General features: G+C 37.1%; 1 protein-coding gene across 2 annotated transcripts; it reads left to right on the plus strand.

Annotated features, from left to right (window-relative positions):
• Positions 1-17,047: 17,047 nt before the first annotated feature.
• Positions 17,048-21,037, plus strand: nat9 (N-acetyltransferase 9 (GCN5-related, putative)). 2 transcript variants are annotated; one of them, XM_035406570.1, is made up of 7 exons: positions 17,048-17,300; positions 17,918-18,004; positions 18,111-18,220; positions 18,406-18,546; positions 19,151-19,210; positions 19,294-19,388; positions 19,844-21,037. In XM_035406570.1, exons 2-7 carry the CDS (start codon positions 17,928-17,930, stop codon positions 20,000-20,002), a joined length of 642 nt encoding a protein of 213 aa, XP_035262461.1. In that variant the 5' UTR covers positions 17,048-17,300; positions 17,918-17,927; the 3' UTR covers positions 20,003-21,037. The 2 variants fall into 2 exon arrangements, with proteins under 2 accessions (XP_035262461.1, XP_035262464.1); XM_035406573.1 differs by having other exon boundaries at positions 19,847-21,037.
• Positions 21,038-21,242: the final 205 nt, after the last annotated feature.

A 21,242-nucleotide genomic window follows, 5' to 3' on the forward strand; every position in this document is an offset into this window, starting at 1 on the left:
GTTACTTCAATAAACAATCAAGAGTGGAAAGTTTTCCGATCACAGTTTTATTTTTTTCAAAAATCCGTTCTGGGGAAGAACAATAAGGCCAAATCACCTTTTATTTTATTAATCACTGAGGCTTAATATTCAGTTTCTTTTATTAACGGGTTGTCTACAGGCTTGCGGCAAAAAGGAAAAAGAAATGTAAGTAATTAATACTTATGGTCGTTCTCATTTTAAGTCTCTCCGGATAAAAGCACCTGTTAAATCAAATCTGATCAAATGTATTTGTATAGCACATTTAAAAAAAAAAAAAAAAGAAGGCTCCACACACCAAAATATTCCCCAAATACACTTTAAGTGTTAAGTTTTAATAGGAGATGAAGACAAATGTTTTCTTCAGTAACCAGGTCACCTGACGCCCTGGGTATGGTGATGATCCATGGTCATTAAAGCGGGCTGCTGTCAAAAAAAGTGAGATAACTTTGCGTCTATGATTCCAACATGGGAAAATGTTACATTTTTTTAAACCTTGAGCCAGCATTTTTTTATCCATTAGCTCATGAATAATTTTTCTAATAGTATGCTGTACACATATATCTGTCATTGAGATTATAAGTATTATACAATAATACTATGCAAATGTGTGTCATTTTAAATTCTGAGCGATGATAATTTACCTACTTGTTGTGATTAAATGGTTTGTTGGTAGCCTACTTAATATTATCCTGGTCCAGCTTCCACATTAATCCCAGGGGATCTACAACTATCTCCACAGTAGGGATGGAAAGGTTTTCCAGGCTTGACTGTTTTCCACATTGCTAACACATCGTGAGATGGGACTCCTTAACTCCGGGGTATTTACAACTGCCTTTTGCAATTTGAAATATGTCAATCAGCAGTTCAGTTAAACTTAACATGGATGCAGGAGACACATCTTACCTTCAATTTTATTGTGTAAAGCTCACCACTGAAATGTCATCTATGGGTGACTGAATGAGTGTAAAGATGGATGTGACAGCGTAGAGACTGTGAAGTGTATCCTGAGAGAAGCCTGCTTCAGGGTGTAGTTTATATAAATGCATGTACAGCTACACGAATGGGATGCTCTCGCCATATATAAGTGTAGTTTGAGCATGTATAAGGCATAGGAAGAAGGCATATTCTGGCATTTTTACTTCAGCTTGACAGAATGGAGACTTTCAGTAATCTGAACACAGATGGGATGGAGTTTAAATAATGGACAGAACTCCCTGCTGTTAAATTAAAGCAAATCATTCTTGAACAATCGTTCAGTTCTTTAGGGGTTACCAAGGTGTTTCAGTGAGAATATCATTTAGAGGAGATCATTAGTATTGGCCAAAAGGTTTTGAGCCATCTTGGGGTGGTGGCAGGAGTCTTTTCAAAGTCAATGTTAATCAATCAACTTATTTTTTAATTTTTTCTTTCATATTTTGGGCATGTAGTATATAGAAAATTATTTTTGTGTAACAATGGGGGTGACAAATTACAGTAAAGTCATTTCAGCTGTTAAATATTTTAAAGGTTAAAGTGTTCGACATGATGGACTGTATTTATATTTGAGGGATTTGGTGAAAATATATATCCTTATGCAGATAATGATGATTAAGCAGTCACATTAAGCAGATTTAATATACATACTGTAAAACCTCATTTAATAATCATTGAATTACTTTCAGCTCAAGTAAACACAAGTGTTTCTGAAGACCTTTCCTTATAGCACTTCCTAATACCTGTACATCTCATTGTATATCTAGGCAACCTGAACTGAAATCATCAGTATTGGTATATTGGGTTTTGATAGGCATGCAAGACAACTTTTTAACCCTCCTGTTCTGTTCATTTTTTAGGTACAGCAAAAATGTTCCCGGGTCAATCCCCATACAGGGGGGGTTTGCAAATACATGAAATGAACCATTTTCATTTAAAATGTTGATTACACTAATTAAGGCCAGTAGAAGAAGTTTCATACTGAAAAAATAATTTTAAGTATTTTTCCTAGATTTTCAAACTTTAAAAAGGGTCAATTTGACCCGCAACATAACAGGAGGGTTAAATTGGATGATCAGAATGATAAAAGGGCTAGGAACTGAAAACACATGTCTTAAAAGTCCAGGGATAGCCAATTTATGTACACGTGTTTTAGCATCATAGTAAGAACGTCTCACCCATTTTACTTGGCCAGGCTCTGCAATAAGACATTTTCTTTTTACCCCTTGAATTTGCATGCATGCTTCCCTGCAATTGCACCCAGATCTTTCTGCACATACAACATTTTATCCAAAAAAAAAAAAAAAAACGTTTATTTTAACATACCATAAAAATAACTCTTTACTACCCAACCTGTCTGTAAACTAACTACTTCCTGTATGTGCACTGCTCTGCTGTGGAAAATTGAGGAGATACACCATTACCACGGTGATAGAGCAGGCGAGCAATTCCTGTTTTGATATCTGTATGGCTATTATTGGAGTCTGGCCTTTGTTTTTGTTGTTGTTGAAAAAGAGACTGATACTGTGTCTACTGGAAGTTTTAGAATATGTATTGTAGCGTCCACCTGGTTAGCAAGGTTAGTATTACAGCCCTGATGCTCTGTGAATTAGTCCAATATTCATGAAAAAATTATATTCATCGGCTAGAACATCTGACTTCATATCTTATTGCATCAAGGAAAAAATGGTTTTATTGTGACAAGGTGCAAGATTCATCTGGAAAGGTTTTTTATTGTTTTTTTTTTTGTTGCTTTTGCTTGCATACGTTCTTAAAGAGACTGTATTTTTCCACATTAATTTCATGAGGCAGTGAGGTGCAGCCAGGTTGTTTAAAGGCCGCAAGGCTTTGTGACAGTACCCTGTGTAATATCCTGATACTGGTGACACCTGGGATTCACCTGGGGTTAGATGACAGTGTCTGCTATATGGAATATCTAATCACACCCCAGTGCTACTGGGTAACTGTAATAAAAATGTGTCTGCAAGCCAGTAAACACAAACCAAAATGGGGAGACTGAGGCAGATCAGAGATGCTGAGACCTTTTGAGTTGGAAGTTATTTCTGAAAACTTTACTTTGAGTTTAGATGTTTCTAAACACACATGCATAATGCAGTTTTGGTTAAAGATGTATTTGACAAGGAATCTAGAGACAAGGATATTTTTGGGACATACGTAGATTGGCAGATCTTGGTAAAGATACATTTAGATACATACTTAAAATCCACATCTCCAGCTACAGACAGTGGACAGGAGAGGAAATGAAAGATTAATATATTTTTGTATACAGGTTGAATTAAACATAGGTGATAATGAACAGATATTCAGGGGAAAGTTATGTTGATATTACAGGTTTGCTTCTGAACCATTTTCATCACAAGATGCAGAGAAATAGCCAATTACAGGGAGAAAGGCCATCAAATAGCGTTGGAAGGGAAAAAAACTCAGAGGGTCCTCTTTTGAAAGAGGAATAAGCAAAATGGTCAGAAAGAAAAAGATTTCCTCGGCATGCAATCTTGGACCACCATGCGCCCTGGTATTTAAAATGCCTTTATTGAGATTCCATATTCACAAAGGAATGCATAAACATTCTTGCAGCATTGCTAAGATGGTTTCTGATTCTGATGTCTGATTTTGGATTCTACCTACAGTATATTTCTGCTGTCCACATTTACACATAATTAACGTAGGCCAAAATCCAGTTCAAATGAACAGGTGAGTTATGTGCATTATTAGTGTCATAGCTAATCAGCATCTCATTTTTTATTCTATTTCATTCTGTGGCTCCATGAATTGACCAACATTGCTTTTGCATTGCACCTCTGACTAATGTTTGTGTAATAGAGTTATTTATGTCTCGCAAAATGGTCTCAATTTAACTGTGTTGTTGTGGTTGCAACCATTAAACACATAGTTTTGTAGTCTTAAAGTACATTATAAGTCCTGTTACTATTGCTTATCATTTAAACTCTGTTAATTATGATTGCTATATGCACTGTTACCTGTGTAAATCTGACCACACCCTGAGACTCAAAGGAGTTGACTCACATGGAGATCTGTCATTGAGATTGTAATCTGTACTTTCTGTACTGAAAATATAAAGCATTTTATATTGAATTATGTCTAAGAATATTTTTCACAAATTTTTCCTTTTTGCAGACTATATGGTTATTTTTTTCCACTGAATAAGATTATCAGCAATTGAAATTAAGGTATGTTGTAAAAAAGGTTAGGTAGGTTGTAGGTAGGTTGTAAAAAAACCTGGAAACATTATTGGAAAAAATCTTGAAACAGAGCAGTGTAACTGCTTTGATTTAATCCTAAAACAATACAGCCACAGGTATTTTGACATCGTAAGCTATTTCTATGTGCAGTTTAAACAGGTGTACGAGTATATTCTTTATTCAGATATGGGATGCACTTTACACGATTCTCCATATAGTCAGAAGTGAGCCCAATACTAATTGTACTATGCAAATGATAGAGTGGTCAGAGCAATACCTTAATCAAGCAGGGTGTCACGACTCCAGTTCCGGACTACTAATGCCCTGTTTTGTTTTCACCCTGTGTTTCATGTCTGCTTGGTTTGTTGTAATTGGATTATTGGTTTCCCAGATTACGCACATGTTCGCTCATTTCCTGTGATTGTCTGCACCGGTCTCACTGCGTATTTAGTTCTTTTTTCAGTTCAGTGCTTGGTCTTTGTGTTCTGTTTCATGGCTGCCCTAGCCGCTAGTACCCTGCGAGGACTGTTTTCCTGACCTCCGTTATTTAGTGCATTCATCTCCCCTGCCATAGCAGCAGTGGCAGTGGCAGATCTGACTGCTCTCTATTAATCATACTAATTAAAAAAGTAATCACATTGTGCAAAAGTCTATTTTTCCTCGCCCCTCCCCTTCCTCCTCATTGGTGCCCTCACTCCATTGCTCTCTGCCCATCATGGTTGGTGCATCAAGCAGATTGAGGGCTATCATGAAGAGACAGATTGTCATGTCGGGCTCTACATCCATCATGCGCGTGAGCTCACAAAGGAGGTTCCATGTTCTCTCTGGCCTCATCAGTCAATCCATTACTACTGAGGAAAAGGGAGCGGGGATAGCATTAAACTAATATAAAAATGAGAGGGCAAGAAAGAGCTAGATTTTTTTTAACAGTACAAACGGCCATTCACTTCCTGTAGTTCACTGTCACGCAGTTAAATTGAGAATTATAAAGTGAAGTGGCAAACTGGATGTCACATACATGTTTTTTTTTTTATTTTGACTTGAATGACTGCTTAGCTACGGAGTGATCATTTAAACAGAACTGTAAAGAAGCATTTGACGTCATTATGGTTATTATACCACCGCTATTAAACAATCAGATTGTGAGATTTTCCCTACCCGTTTTATAAAGAACCATAACACCCTATTCACTGTGTAGTACAGAAACTTCCACAGTGGCTGTCTGTGATGTCTCCTGAACCATTAGCATTTCAAAAAGAAACATTTAATGAATTCACAAATCCAGCTGAACAATCTGAATTACTGATAAGCAGACAATGTTCTGCCTATCGGTCAACTTCGCTGCGAAGTTTGCTGAAACTGATCTAATAATTGACCGTGTTGGGAGTGGACAAGTAAAGCACATCCTGTACAAAACTACCATGCCCAGAGTATTTTGTATGGCTGCATAAGGACTTGTTAGAATATTCTAAATCAAAAGAAGCAGAGAACTCGTACTTCATTTATTGAAAAACATTTCCCAAGGAACGGATTAGGGAAATCCAAAGCAGCACAGAAAAGAAGCTACAGCATTATTATTTGTTCACTGTCTCTTGCCAGCTGCTATTGTTTTATTTACAATCCTCCTGATTCCACCTCCATCACCAAATCCTAGGTGTTGTAACAGCTAGAATTAGGTTGCACCAGTCTGTTTATAGGGTTCCAACATGGCAATTTATTTCAAAAAGAGACATTTTAGACAGAATTTTATTTTCAAAAGAGACAACCAAGCCAGCAAGGACTATTATTCACTAGGGTCATTAAGGTCAATGGTTTTCCACACCTAACTAGCACACTCACCCATGGCGGCGTTAAAATAGTATCACATTTGGAGATTCAGTTTAAAAGAATCTTTCAAGATAAGTCATGTTTTGGACAGAGATTTGTCTTATGTCTTTTTAACTCATATTTTACTCATAGTTTAATAGATATAAAGAGCCTTAGTGAGACAGAACTTTTTTGTGGACTGTAGTAACAAATGGCAACTTGGGATCTGGTATTGTATGTACCCGCATTGTATAAAAGTAAAACGGTTGTTCCATTCACTGATATGGAGTTGTCCAAGATACGGTACCAGTCATTGGCTAATCTCACAAAACCAGAAGGTCTGGAACCAAGAGAAAGTGGTATAAGCCTGAGATCAGGTGATTGGGTCACCAGATATCATTGCTCAGTAAAAAAAAAAACTTTCTTAAAAGAAGCAATAATAGTATTAATAATTCTCCTAAGGCAATGGTAACCAAACCTGCTCCTGGAGATCTACCATCCAGCAGGGCTTTATTTCAACCCTAATGTGGCATACATGACTCTGCTAATTAGCAGCTGAACAAGATGTATAGCTGCTGAATCAGGTGTGCTTTGTTAGTGTTGGAGTGAAAACTTACAGGACGGTAGATCTCCAGGAACTGGGTTGGCTACCACTGTCCTATGGTGATCCTCACTATCTCTCAAGGGTGTGTTCACTCCCCAAAACCATTTGGATTTTTAAATAACGCTGTCAGCACTGGTGCTAACTGATATATCTGAATTTGACTTCACAAGCATCAAACTAAAATGCTTTTGTCTCCATACACGCTAGATACATGTGTGTTCATCTAATGTTAGCTAACTTCACTTTTTTGTTTTCCGAATTCTACTGAATCTGTTGTCTTTAAGATCCGTTTGATATTACGTAAAAACATAATAAAACCAGAAATTTTATTATGGCAGCATTGATTTGTTCAGAATATTAAAAACACAAGTGTTACAGTACTTGTCAGGATGAAAATATTTATTCACTTGCACTATTCATGATTTACAGTATGTGTTAACATAATCTCTTTTTCTGTCTGTGGAGTGTCAGTTTCCTAAATAGGCCCTCTTAGACATGCCTGTGTAGATGAGATCCGATATCTAGACAAATCAGATCTTACATAATGGATGGTATTTTTTCAAATCTAATATGAATCATATTTAAAGGTAGTCTGTTAAATCAATTAAAAATCAAATGCAAACAGCCAAATATATCAGATATACAGAAACACAATTTTCCAGCTGTAGATATGAGTGTAAACAGAGCATGTCATGTCATCATTCAGAATGATCAGTTATAGATTTCCAAAATACATTATCTCAATAATGGAAAACACAGCATTTTTGAATTGCATTAAGTTACATTACTCTGGCTATAAAGCAGCAAATTTAAATAACTATTACCTCCAGAAGGTGCAGTAAAATCTGTCAGTGTTGAATTTTTACCAAATGAATGTTCAGTCATTGCTAACTATGGCTAAAATGTTTTGGTGTATTCACTTAAATAACCTTTGCGTGTCTGAAGTGATAAAACAGCTGAAAAGAGCCGTGTATTTTCCTGTTGGATCACATGACTATTTGGAGCTTCACTTCATGAGATACATGATTTATCTTCAGATTTACTGACAGTCTTTCTTTCACCCCTCCTCTCCACCCCTCAAGAAGACTCCTCCCATAAATGTGGGAGGTCTTATACAACACTGGATTTGATAAAGCTCAAGGATTTAGAGCAAGGGGAAAAATGCCTGGTAGTTTTGGTTAGTCAGTGGTAGTAGATACATTGTTGGGAAGAGATTTATTTCAGGGCTTTAATGAGTGCAGAATGCATTTTAGCAATAAAGTGGCAGGATATAGGGTAGATTATTGGATACACATCACATTTCAATGTCAGTATTGTGGAATAAGATTTCATATAATCTTATCAAAATAATTAATTAAATGACAATCACAACAGATATGATCTTGGTAAGTACTTCCGATGATGATATATCATGAGATTAGGGTAGAACCTGAACTAACAATTTGTGATCTTTTTTCCTTTTTTTGTCATATATTCAAACAATGGCTGTAATTTTTTTGTTTTGTTTTTTCATAATAAATAAATAAATAAACAAATAAATAAATAACATAGAGGACATCTGCACACCGAGCACAGGTGCATTGATCTGGTAGCGAATCTAATTGCCCAAAATACACAAATTATCCACACAATCTGTTTCTTCAGACATTCTCAACAAACTAGAGTAAGGGTCAACTGAAAGTTCAATGAGGACTTGCTTAATGGTAAAATTCAAGTAAATCGCAATTATCAATGATGATGCCATTCATAAATGCTGTTTTTTTATTTTATGGCAATTCGTAATTCTACTAGTCTTCACTTATGAATGTAGAATCTGTATCTTCAATTGACATAAAATATTTCTTAATGTACAGTTAATGTTGCATGTAGTCATATGTCTTTCTCATAAGACGGCTTTGAATGGCGGAACTGCACTATATCCTTTCTTCATATATATATATATATATATATATATACATAGTGATTATGTCCAGTGCACATGTGGCAAACTGATTACTGTCTAGTGGCCACATTTCTAATTCATTCCATTTGTTTAACAATATACAGTATTTGCCATTTACTCACACACTTTGAGGAACTGTTAACATGTAACCATGCTGTTTAGTGAATATCAACGATCAGCTAATATTACAATTGTGGATAATATGCAAACACATTATATTTGTCTTAAATACGTAATGGAAAGGCCCCTGCTGTAAGGTGCTACTAAAACTCACTTGCTACTTTCCTCACCAGACCTTGTTAGAGGAATATCAAATAGATTAGTCCTGCAATTTCACAATGACATCAGACATCCCATGCAAGCTTTGCATTGTAATGGTTTGTTTTAGGCAAATACGATAAGTCCCACATTAAATTTCATTATGGCAGCAACAGAATGTTCTATTGAATATTTGAACACACACCCCTCCTAAATCTTCCTCCTGAGAACAGGTCTCTGAGTGTTTGCCAGTGATAATCGAATTATGTCTGCTTTACACTGAAGTGCCTTACAACGTTGGAGGGCCAGAGCCAATGAATTATTCCCCAGTGAAGTCGTTCCATGACAAAAGGGATGCAGTGTTTACAGCTCAGTTGCATGGAAGGAATGTTATACATGCACCTTCATTGAGGGAGTTCAGTGGGGGTTACCTTCATCATAGTTCACTTGAACTTTACTACAGTATACAAAAGTACAATACAAAACAGTATATTGCGAAACTGTAGATTATTGGCCTTTGTAACGTTTAGATGAATGTTACAAAGTGTTTGTGCTCATCTGTGTTCATGTGAGTTTTTTCCAGGTACCCTGGTTTCCTCCCACTGGTGTTGGTCCAGTGTTTTTTATATGAATATTTATTTTTTTGGTGTGCACCGTTTGTTAAAAATCCATCCTTGTTTCTAGACACTGTCAGCCCCATGGTTGGTATGGTAATGAGAAATTTACGTGTGTTTTCAAATTGATGGCCAGCGCAAGTAACTCCCCAAGGATCATTAAATATTCCAGGTAACTACTTGAGTGACAGCTACTGACAACCTCATCTTCCTGTTTTTTTTTTACTGTATGTGATTCTCCTCAATTGGACTGTGAAAATCAGGTGCCTCATTTATGAAATAGTTTTATGATTAAATTGTATCTTAAATAGTGGCTTAGGCAGAAAACCATGACTAAGTAGTCCATTATAAAATCCCACTTTGACATGGATATGGTCATATCGCTACAGTATGTAAAGTTTAGACTAGTAGTAATTACATTACCTGCTGGTTACGTGGAGGTAGACATCCTGCACATTTGAGTGCTGTGCCCTGAAGTAGGCTATATTCACACTTTAAGAATACATTTAAATTATTATTATATTTTAGGCATTAAGAGCACAAGAAATGTTGAAAGGCAACCTTATTTAGAGGAAAATAGCTGTCATTGCCCTTATTCACAAGGGATAATTATAGGTTAAAGCACGATCAAGCAAGTTCAAATTGAAGTTTATTTGATATGCATAAGGGTGCATAAGGCACAGATATGCTACTTAAAAAATAAAAAAAAATTTTTTTTTAAATTTCAATCTGTTATTTTTATAGGTCACGTGTAAGACAATTTGGGACATGATCTTAAAATCACATTGAAGCTTAAATCCAAGAATATTTTTTTATATAAATGAGGCCCCTGACTGTAAAAGTAAAAGAATAAGAATTGCATGTTTGTTTTTATGGGACAGGCTGAGTAAAAATCAAATGCAAACAGCCAATTGTTTCATCATTATTTCATCAGTTCTTTTTCACTTAATCTTGCACAGGAGCCATAGTCAACAGTTTGTACAAGCTTTCACTGTTATAGTGTCTTTGATTACTATCCTCCTCCCTGCTCGTCTTCACTTCATATGCCATACATCTGTGGGCTGATACACAACTCCTGTCTGTCTTTTCTTCTTTCTTATGTGCATTCCAGTTGGTCACTGATACCCTGTTTTAACTCTCTTCAGACCCCTTTTGCTTGCTTCCTGCTTTGTTAAGAATTCTGCTCTTTAATTTGTCATTTGTTCCCTCACTCCAACCTCATCTTCTTATGATAAAATGTGTCTTTTAGTTGTCCTTCTATTTAAAACCCTCTTTTGTATTGCAATGTAATGTAATGTAATGTAATGTAAAACCCTCTTTTTCTTCCCAGTGTTGGAATTACGGAACCGATTAATATTAAAGCAGCACGGGTGCTCGTTAGCTACATTTCTTATACACTGAATTATACACTGAATTTACATATTCCCTTCCCTAAAACATTCCAATATTCATGCCTTGTTAACTGCTGTGAATGTTATTGGCATTTGTGTCACTGTAATGCCCCTGCTGATTTTTCCTCAAATAACCCATGTATCCCATTCTTTTTTTTATTGTTTGAATGTAACTTATTTTTCAGCTATTTAAATCCCTGGAAGACTGTGATCACATTTCGCACATGTAATGTTCAGTCACTGAAATGTGATTTAAATGTAACATCCCCTTCCAGGCTTTATTTAATATTGCTTTATTCCCTTATCATGAATACATCATGCATTATAAGCCACAGTGAATAAGTCATATGTCAATGATGATGCCACAGGCATCAAAAACATGCACATTATTTTCAACATATATGACTTAGTTTAGACTTTCTTTTAGGCTACCCATTGGCTAAAGCATGAAATCGAAATATTATGAACTGGATGCAATTACGCATCATGTTTGTAGATGTCTGTTGGTGTAGATGTCAGAATGCTGTCCTAAAGTTGTGTTTAAACCCATATTTTGTGCTTCAGTCTTGAATAGGGTCAATATTGCATCATCAATACTGTATCATGATCTCCTAGCAAATAAGTGAAAGGGGACACCTTGTTTATTGTAGAAATCATACCCAGTTTTTTTTTATTTCCGCATCCCGCACATTTTACAATGTAATTTACAAAAGGGCGATTGCATTACTTCCGGATCATTTAAGGTCTCCTTAGATGTCAGTGAATATAAAAGTAATAATTTTATTAAAAAGTGGTACTGATATCCAAAGTAAATGAGAGACAGAACAAACTGCAAAAGCTCACACAAGCCCTGTTCCTGTTGTTCTTTTATTTTCTTTTTTTGCAACTTTACCCAAAGTCGTCTTCTAATCAACTTACAAATCATGTGCGGGACAGTTAGAGTAGCAGGGTGCTGCCACAGATAAACTCACCTCCATAAAAATTCCTGTCAGTTCCACTGGGTGGGCACTTACCCATGACTTTATTCCAGACCTCATCCTCTATTCTGTCAATTTCAGAGTTGTAGAGTATAAAATGCCCTTTCTGAGTGCCTTTGAACCTTTGGGAGTTCCTTCATTTTTAATTGCTTGGGTCTTCTTGAAAAAAAAAATTCCTCACCGCACACTCCCTAGCCACCAGTCTCAGAAAGAAAAAAGAAAGTCTGTTTTCATATAGTCCGTTACACAAAAAATATCTTCACTCACCACTGAGAAATGTTTTTCTGTGAGTGCAGATTTATTTTTGGGGTTACGACCAGGGACCAGTATGGAAGGCTTGCTTTTTTGGCCTCAACTGGAGGAAGCAGCCAAAGAAAAAGCAATGTCTCCCACATTCTCAAGCCCTCAATCTTTGCCTACCAGCACAGTGGTAACAGCCATTGAACAACACCTGTTGAGTTTATGTTTTCTTGACACATTCAACATAATTGCCAATAAACTGTGTCCATCAATTATACGGTTAGAAGCTGATCTAGATATGTGATCTGTATATCTCCTCGATACACATTTGCCTGTGCTGTGGAAAATTAATTACACTCAGTTTGAACAATGAAATATCTTTAATTTCCCCAGGTCTCATTTAGAAGTCAAGATTTTATAATCATCACTGGCTACTCAACACTTCATTCTTGATTCCATTTTCCAATTAGCCCTCGCCTGGATGATTAATTATACCATTTGCATTACATAGCAATTACATTGGTAAATTAAATTCAATATTTTAATACTGTGGGCTATTTCATGATACCTGAGACAAAGTCTTGGAGCTCCCAATATGGGCTCCCTGCCCATTTAATTCCTTTATGAGTAAAGTGACTGGGCAGGGCGCCCATGGTGAAAAATGAAGACTCGTCTCATGAGCAACTCAGTATATTTTGATTCTCCACAGCAACAATGGACAGTAATGCAGTAGATCACACTTCCAGTATTCTAACACTCCACCTTTAATGGTGAACTGCTGGGCCAAGAGGCAAATGAAGAACTTCATTGTGCTTACCAGCACAGGAATGAATGGTGCTGTTGCAACTAAAATTTGCGTGTGGTTTGTCCACCACCTAGTGCTGGGGAGAAAAAACTACACATCTGAGAGAACTTTTGAAAAGATTTTATCCAACAACAGAATGATTTGATCTTGCTTCAATTGTATTGAAGCAACCAGAAGATAACCCTGAAATGTCATAATAGATAAGCCAATACCTTTTGTTTCCTAGTGATTCATACCATTTTGAACATGTATGGGGGAAGGAGCAAGGGCTACAGGGGAAGTGCAAAGGGCTTTAAATAAGAAAGAATTACATAGCAGGAAGGTCACTGTTCTAGTTCAAGGTTAACACAATTCTGTTTTTCAATTTGCAAGCACAGGCAAGAGGGTTTTCATTAGCACCGCCATCCTTCATACAGCCACAAAAGCTTAGCATCTTTGCCACCGGTGGTGTCTGTCAAAGTAGGGTGTGTTTAGAGATTATATTAGAGTTGTGATGGGGTCTGAAGTAGGTAATTACCACCAAAGGCAATTTAGCTGCTTATAATTACATGACATTAGAACCTTACAAACCTGCTCTGGCCATCTGAGCCTCAGACATTAGTGCAAAAGAAAATGGTGCCCGTACACCGTGTGATTTTCAGTTAGATTACCCAAGATCAGAGAAATAGAGAAGAGTGGAGTAGAGCTGTTATTGTGCAATGCAAATATTGCAGTGCTCCAGTTCTTTGCTTATTAAATGACAAATACCAAGCGCTGCATAATGACTGCTACTACTACAAGTAACATGTAAAATATCCATAATGAAAACATAAGATAGATCTGTGTGAATATGTTCAATAAGCAGATTCCTCATTGTCTATCCTGTATGGTAATGGCCAGCTTCCAGTGCCATAGAATGTGAAGAACGCAAAGGGAATGTCATGATACACGCATGCACACACACACACACACACACACACACACTTTTTGCTTTATTACTCAAAGCACATCAAAGATAATAGTAAACAATTCATGTTATTATCCTGGAGTCTCTACATTTCAATTTCTTTTCAGTACAATATACCTGGAATTTGAATATAAACACAGTGAAAAAACTATTTTGTTTTACTTTATTGATTCATAAATATTTCAGTACTATGTTAGTGAGAAAGTAGAGTCTCTATTTTTCTTAATTTGTAACTGTGGTAAAAAAATTAATGGTCATCCTGAACAAGTCAACAGCTTTAAAATGATACCGATGGTGCCATCATAAACCCAAAGCAGGGTCAAAGCCAACCAGCTCCAAGTACTTATGCCAGCCATTCATCAAGTAATAAAAACTATTCATATGTTATGAGCAATTTATCTGCTCTGCATCTCTTCTGTTGAGCAGAGCAGCATCTGGACATTGTCTGGATCGTTTGTGATATTTGGAAAACAATACTCCCTTCAACAGCCTGGCTAGTGCACATCGATAACTTATCATTGCAGAAACAGCAACAGATTTGTTTGTATTACAATGAGATTACACTTAACATTTGATATACCATTAATGGGATTACCAATAAGAGAAAAAATAGGAATTGTTTAGAAGCTGCTATTGTCTGGATGTCCTATTAATAGATAAATAGAATATTTCAGTAAGATTTTCTCTTTAACAAACACATTCCTTTTACACATACACTACATGGCCAAAAGTATGTAGACACCTGACATCCAACATCTCATTCAAAATTTTGGGTATTAATATGGAGTTGGTCCACCCTTTGCCCCTATAACAACCTCCACTCTTCTGGGAACATTTTAAACTAGATGTTGAAGCATTGCTGCAAGGATTTGTTTCCATTCTGCTAAAAGAGCACTAGTGAGGCTGGGCACAGATTTGGAGATTAAACCTGGATCACAGTTGGCTTTCCAATTGATCCTGAAGGTGTTGGATGGGGTTGAGGTCAGGGCACAGAATCATCTAGAATGTTATTGTACGCTGTAACATTAAGATTTGCCTTCACTGGAACTAAGAGGTCTAGCCCAGACCATGAAAAACAGCCCCAGACAAAGGGGTGTCCAAATACTTTGGTCATATTCATATAATGTATATGCAAAGTGCATCCATAATAAACTTCACTGACTAGTATAGTTTTGTATGGTCTCTATTTAATGTAAAACTAGTCTCTAAAATTAGAGTATAACTGGGTAAATTGCAGTACATCATTTCATGGACTCTTGACATTTATAAAGCACTCTATTTTCTTTAAATTACTTTAAATAAAGGGGGAAAACATCTAAAAGTCATAAAATAACTTTCTCCTCAACTATTTCACAGGAAGCAATGCTCCAATATGTCTGAATGAGAAATGAGCACGAGGTTGAGGTTGGGGTGAGGCATGCAAAGCCAGGTATTTGTTTTGACAATCATATCTTTTCAAGTGGCAGTATTAGTCATTAAGTGAAATGCCTTTTCAGTGTTTGTGAAAAACAAAGCAATCCATCACTTCACAAAGCTGTTTTCTGCACTAAATTCTAAATCAGTAAAGCAAAAAAACAAACAAATAAAAAAGATTTCAAATTCTTTTTTGGGGAAAGCATTCTATGGTATGTGTGAACCAGTCCAGGAGACATAGCACAGTGGTTTTACTGTCATTCTTCTTTGAAGAGGATAAGCTTCATAGCTGCCCGGTATTGAATCATATATTAACCTGACATATAATAAGTAACTGTTAATAACAGAGTCTGGACAGTAGATGATGTTCACCTTCCAGCAATGAGCTATACAACAGCTATACATGTTACGGGTTTCTCTTGGAGTACATGCAGAGTATGTAGTACATACCACAGTAAAGCAAAAAAGGCAAGCATCAATGCACATAGTCTGTACAGAAATGTTTCAGAAAATATTTATTAAAAAGACGAATAATAGATGAACAGCGAACTTCCCCCCTCTAGCTAAATATGTGAGACAGAGAATAGCAAACTGCTCCAAGTTCATGTTTCTTCAAATACAGCCCAGCATTGTCAATTGATATTGCCTTCTGGGAACAGAGTACCAAGTGTCGAACAGGGGCTCCTCAGGAGAAACAATCCAGTTAATACAGCATCACCTTAGTTAATTTCCACCATAAACATTTAAATGATTAAACTTGTAATTCAAAAGTCATAACTGCTTTTGTTGAAAGTTTCTTTCAACAAGACCCATGCCTCCACTCCTGTATTCAAACAAAAACAGAATTATTTTTTCCCTGCATGTTTCCGAAGCAGCATGCAGAGGAAAAAAAGAATGCAGGATCTGGGAGGAGAGGGGAATCAATGGGGCCACCTTGTGGATTACAAGTAATATAACATCTTCTGAGAGTTCTTGAGAACAATGCAATAATACCTATACAATTTAAGCCTACATATTTTGACTGACAGTCATACTACATATTCACATATTTAATGGTCTGGGTAATACAGTATATTTAACTTGAATTATATTTTTGTCATTTAATTTAGGATTTAGTTTGAAAATATTTCTACTGTCAGTCCAGGTTGTGTTCATGTTCCACTTCTATAGCTAGCTATCTCATTGAGTGGAAAACAGGGCCACAATGTTGGTGTTTCCAGGTAAGTTTGTATGAGGGGTGTAGTTGGTTGTTATATTGTTTAAGTTGTTATTGATGTTATTTTCTTAGCATGAATGTACCTCCATTATATAAACTTTAGCCCATGAAAATGACAGATCACAATGTATCTATGTCCCGCTGCTGTGTAACACCGGTGTGCCCTCTGTGCTCCCTCCCCCTACTGCCAATGCAACAAATGTGCAATCACAAAGACTTTTTGTTGTTGTTGTTGCAAGAAATAACACCAGAACAACAAACACATAATATTCCTTTTCATCCTGTGTGATGATAAGGAAAATGATTCCCACATTGGTTACAAATGGCAGGAGTGCTGAGCAACAGAGGACGGACCTCGAAGTCACACAGCTGAGCTGAGAGAACGTAGGAGCAGGTGAGAACACAGTTAACCATTGAGCCTGAGCCTGTGCCAGCAGTAAAATGAACCACATGAATAAATCTGGACATAAGATATTTTCCCAGATAAAGCAGAATTTATCCATGGTGGATTTAATATTAAAACGAGATATCAAAAAAAAAATCCAGACGTTAAATTGCACAATCATGTGACAACGTTGTGTCCAATTAGGGGACGATACATCACAATTTCGACGAAACCGGAAATAGCCGGAGCCGATCGTGTAGAAGGAGCTGACGGTGCAGTACTTTAAAGTTGCTTAAGCGATTTTTTTCTCCGTAAACAGCGCTGGTTATAACGCTTGAATTTAAACACTGATATGACCTATTGTTGCGATTCCGCGCTGTAAATCATTTTAAACACCAACCATTTACCGGATGTGCATGCAGTATGAAGTTCAGATGAAAAAACCGCAGTCCCAGGAAGTACATCACAACAGTGCTAGACCAGCAGGTAAGTGGTCAGTTAACGGTTTTTTCCACCGGTCTGCAATTATGTTAACATAACATCTAACAGTTTGACAGATCTTATTACAATAGCAGAACTGGCCATTTGTGCTGCCTATCTGTTTCGGAACTGGGCATAGATAGATTGCTAATCTATGCATGTGTAATCATGTTGCATCCTTGGGTTGATTTTATAGGTTATTATTTTTTTATAAAAGCATCACAATGTGTACAAATGAATTATTATAGGAAATAGCCCACCAGCAGTACATTGACAAATAATTATATCGTGACGTGAAAATGGACTTCGAGTTTTGAATTGAGCCAAATCCCGTTACTGTTAAATTTTCATTACAATACCAATAACAGATGATTATGAGACATTCGCCATTGCCAAAATCCGGGACCACCGGAATGGTAGAGAGCCTAAAATTTGATTTCTTACTAGGTAGTTAAATACTGTAACGGAAAGGCACACTGTTGTTAAAATGGTCTCCTCTGGTTTGGCGACATCATTCGCGTCCTGTGAATTAGACTGTTTGGAATTAAGCTTTAAAGAAAACTAGCTAGCATATTTGTCAGCACAAAGGTGTAGAAATATATCTTTTTTCCCTGTATGCTTAGGTTCAGCATCATGAGAATAAACGAGGACACGCTGTTGGAAGGAAAGTATGTGGTATTGGTGCCTTACAATTCAGACCATGTACCCAGGTAAAATCTAACTATGGGATATTAATAACTGACATTGCTTTTAGTTTATTTACTTGTATATAAAAAGACTGAAACTAAAATATAAATGTTTGTATGTGTTCATCAGGTATCACCAGTGGATGGGCTCTCCTGAACTGCAGAAGCTTACTGCTTCAGAGCCACTGACCCTAGAACAGGAGTATGACATGCAGAGGAGCTGGAGAGAGGATGATGATAGTGAGGTGTCCTTTTTTTGCTTGCAGGCAGTACCATACATTAAGTGTACTGACAAACATTTCAATTAATGTGTGTGTATTTATCACAGTGATTGTAGCATTACAGCATTCACAGTTAAAAGAGCTTCTTCACAAAAAATACAGGTGAGAATTTCTTGTAATTTAGTATTTATAAACTTTTTCCAGAATGCACCTTCATTATCCTGGACAAGCAGCTTTGGGCTGACCCAGCGGTACAGGAAGAGGAGTGCATGGTGGGAGATATCAATATCTTCCTCACTGATCCCAGTGATCCCACCCTAGCTGAGTTAGAGATCATGATTGCAGGTAATATGGTCTCAGGTACCTTTGTGTTGCAAAAATGGAAGATGTTGGGTGAAATCCAGCAGCCATACAATCACATATCCTGCTCCTGCCCAGTAAAAACCAGTTGTGAGTATGGTTACTACTTGGATGGCAATCATACGGGCAGCAGTGTACTATAATGGGTAAGGAACTGGTCTTATAACCTGAAGGTCACAAGTCCCAGGTAGAACACTGCTGTTGTACCCTTGAGCAAGGTACTTAACCTGCATTGTTTCAGTATATATCCAGCTGTATAAATGGATGCAATGTAAATGCTATTTAGAATGTGTAAATTGCTCTGGATAAGAGCGTCTGCTTAATGCCTGGAATGTAATGTAATCGTGGTAAAAATAAATAGGTTTCTGTAGTAGTGATGTTGTTCAGCCAGTAAGGGGTGTTCTTCATAACCTTAAATAAACCCCACTACCCCTCTACAGTGGTGGTGGTGGGGGCGGGGGGTTCTGTTGAATCAACATTGCATCAAATATTTTTCAGTTTCTCTTGTGTTTTTTTAAATGTTTCATCACTTACACACTACCATTGATTAATCTGAATTTGAAGAGAAAACTATCCTTTGCTGTTTTAGAACCCAACTACAGAGGCAAAGGGATTGGAAAAGAGGTTATACGAATGATGATCTGCTATGGTATGTTGCCACAATGTTATTTTATCTTCAGATCTCTTCAGATTAGGTTCAGATTAAGTGAATTGCATCTGTTGTCTTCCCAGGAGTCATGAAACTTGGAGTCAGAAAATTTGAAGCCAAGATCGGGCTTGACAACAAAATCAGCATTGCCTTGTTCAAGAAGTTTAAATTTCAAGAGGTAAAGAAATGAATAAGTGAATTCAAGTATGTGATTATAGTGAGCCAGCCTATTTTACAAATATATTCCATCAGGTTATAATAAACAAAATAAAAACTCATATTTGTCAAATGTTGAGCCCCCCTCCACCCAGTTTCACTCAGTCAATAAGGTTACGTGCTCTTACACTGAACATCGTCTGCCTCCTTGAGAAATGGGCATCAGTTACATCTTGCCAATTATTGTTTTAAAAAAATGCTTGTACCTCAATATGACAATTAGCCAGTAGTAATGGCCATGCTGTTTTTATTATGTTAGAATGTTATTTAGCAAATCCTTTATGGAAACTCAATTGTTGTCAACTTTTCAACTGTAACTGTATACCAGGTCAATGATGGTGTTTAGTCTTTTTGTAACGTTTTATGCAGACTGCTAGATAAAGCAGGCCACTGTATAAAGCAACTTGTGCATTGCAGCAGTCAGTCAGTGAGGTGTTTCAAGAGATGACACTGGAGCTGACAGTGGATGAAGATCTGCAGAAATGGCTTTTGGGTGACATGAGCTTCATGCAGGAGAGGGAGTACCAGAAGATTCGGGACAGCAGACAGGCAGCATGCCCACCCTTGACTCAGTGAGCTCCAGCCGTTTTTCCTTAAGCCCGGAAACTTTATCTAGTTGTCAGTTTTAACAGCCACCGGGGAAAATGTTTTGTGTTATTCTGTATACATTCACTCAACCAGACACATCATTCTGCTAAGATCAAGGTGGCAATACCATGCTGTTTGTCATTGAGGAGTGGGGTCACTCTGAAATATATTGACTTTAGTCTGTTAAACCAAATTCTACATTATACCCTTCAAGCAGTGGTACAGCCTCACCCCCTAGGGAGAATGGAGCAGAGAGCAGCCTGTGTCAGCCATCCAAGCTCAGGCCCTTAACATGAAGTAGTGGTGAATGCAAGTTGTGGGAAGGGCATTTATTGATGGGTGTTATGAACCATTTTTAAAAGCATTTGTATTGCATGGTTTAACATATTTTGTTTATAGCGATCTTCCTGGAGCATTGTGTTATTCTGTCAGTAATATTTGTATATAATGCGTATAAGCAGTGGTGCCCAATCATGTGCCATGGAGGGCCAAGAGTATGCAGGTTTTCATTCCAACCAATCGCTTTGCCTGCTGGGGGCGGCAGTGTAGTATAATCGGTAAGGAGCTGGTCATGTAACCTAAAGGTCACAGGTTCAATTCCCAGGTAGGACCCTGCCGTTGTACCCTTCAGCTGGGTACTTAACCTGCATTGCTTCAGTATATATCTAGCTGTATAAATGGATGCAATGTAAAAAACTTGTGTAAGCTGCTCTGGATAAGAATGTCTGCTAAATGCCTGTAATGTAATTTCACAGATTAGTTGCCTCTTGTCTGGTTGACAATGTGTTTAATTTGTGAAATCAGCAGGTGAAGTGATTGGTTGGAATGAAAACCTGCATACTCTCAGCCCTCCATGGCACATGATTGGGTACCACTGGTATAAAGTGTTAGGATCTTCAAATGGAGAACTCAAGAACCATATGGGCTTCAGCCTAGCACTTTGTCTGAGCTCTGCACTTAAGTCACAAATTTGTCTGAAATACTTTTCCCCCAATAATAAACAAGTCATTTTTCATTTCAAAACCTTATCAGAAAAATCTGTTCTTCAGTGAAATGCAATTATAAAGCAACTGTAACAAGTGGACTAACTCATGTTCCTTGTTATCACATGCTGCACATCCTGTGGGACTACACTACTTTTGGGGTAAACAGAGTGTGTAATCTAACAATGTGAACAGAAAATTAAATTTTATGATACAAATCACCATCAGGGCATGAAGTCAGTCAG

The sequence above is a fragment of the Anguilla anguilla genome, chromosome 2 (assembly GCF_013347855.1).
Source record: "Anguilla anguilla isolate fAngAng1 chromosome 2, fAngAng1.pri, whole genome shotgun sequence".
In the NCBI taxonomy this organism is placed as follows: Eukaryota; Metazoa; Chordata; class Actinopteri; order Anguilliformes; family Anguillidae; genus Anguilla; species Anguilla anguilla.

Excerpts from the sequence above, each read along its gene's own strand:
- nat9 (XM_035406570.1), top strand. The coding sequence starts at position 17,928 with ATGAGAATAAACGAGGACACGCTGTTGGAAGGAAAGTATGTGGTATTG. Across the intron at positions 18,221-18,405 it reads CTGGAGAGAGGATGATGATA|AATGCACCTTCATTATCCTG; the intron begins GTGAGGTGTCCT and ends AACTTTTTCCAG. Across the intron at positions 19,389-19,843 it reads AGAAGTTTAAATTTCAAGAG|CAGTCAGTCAGTGAGGTGTT; the intron begins GTAAAGAAATGA and ends TGTGCATTGCAG.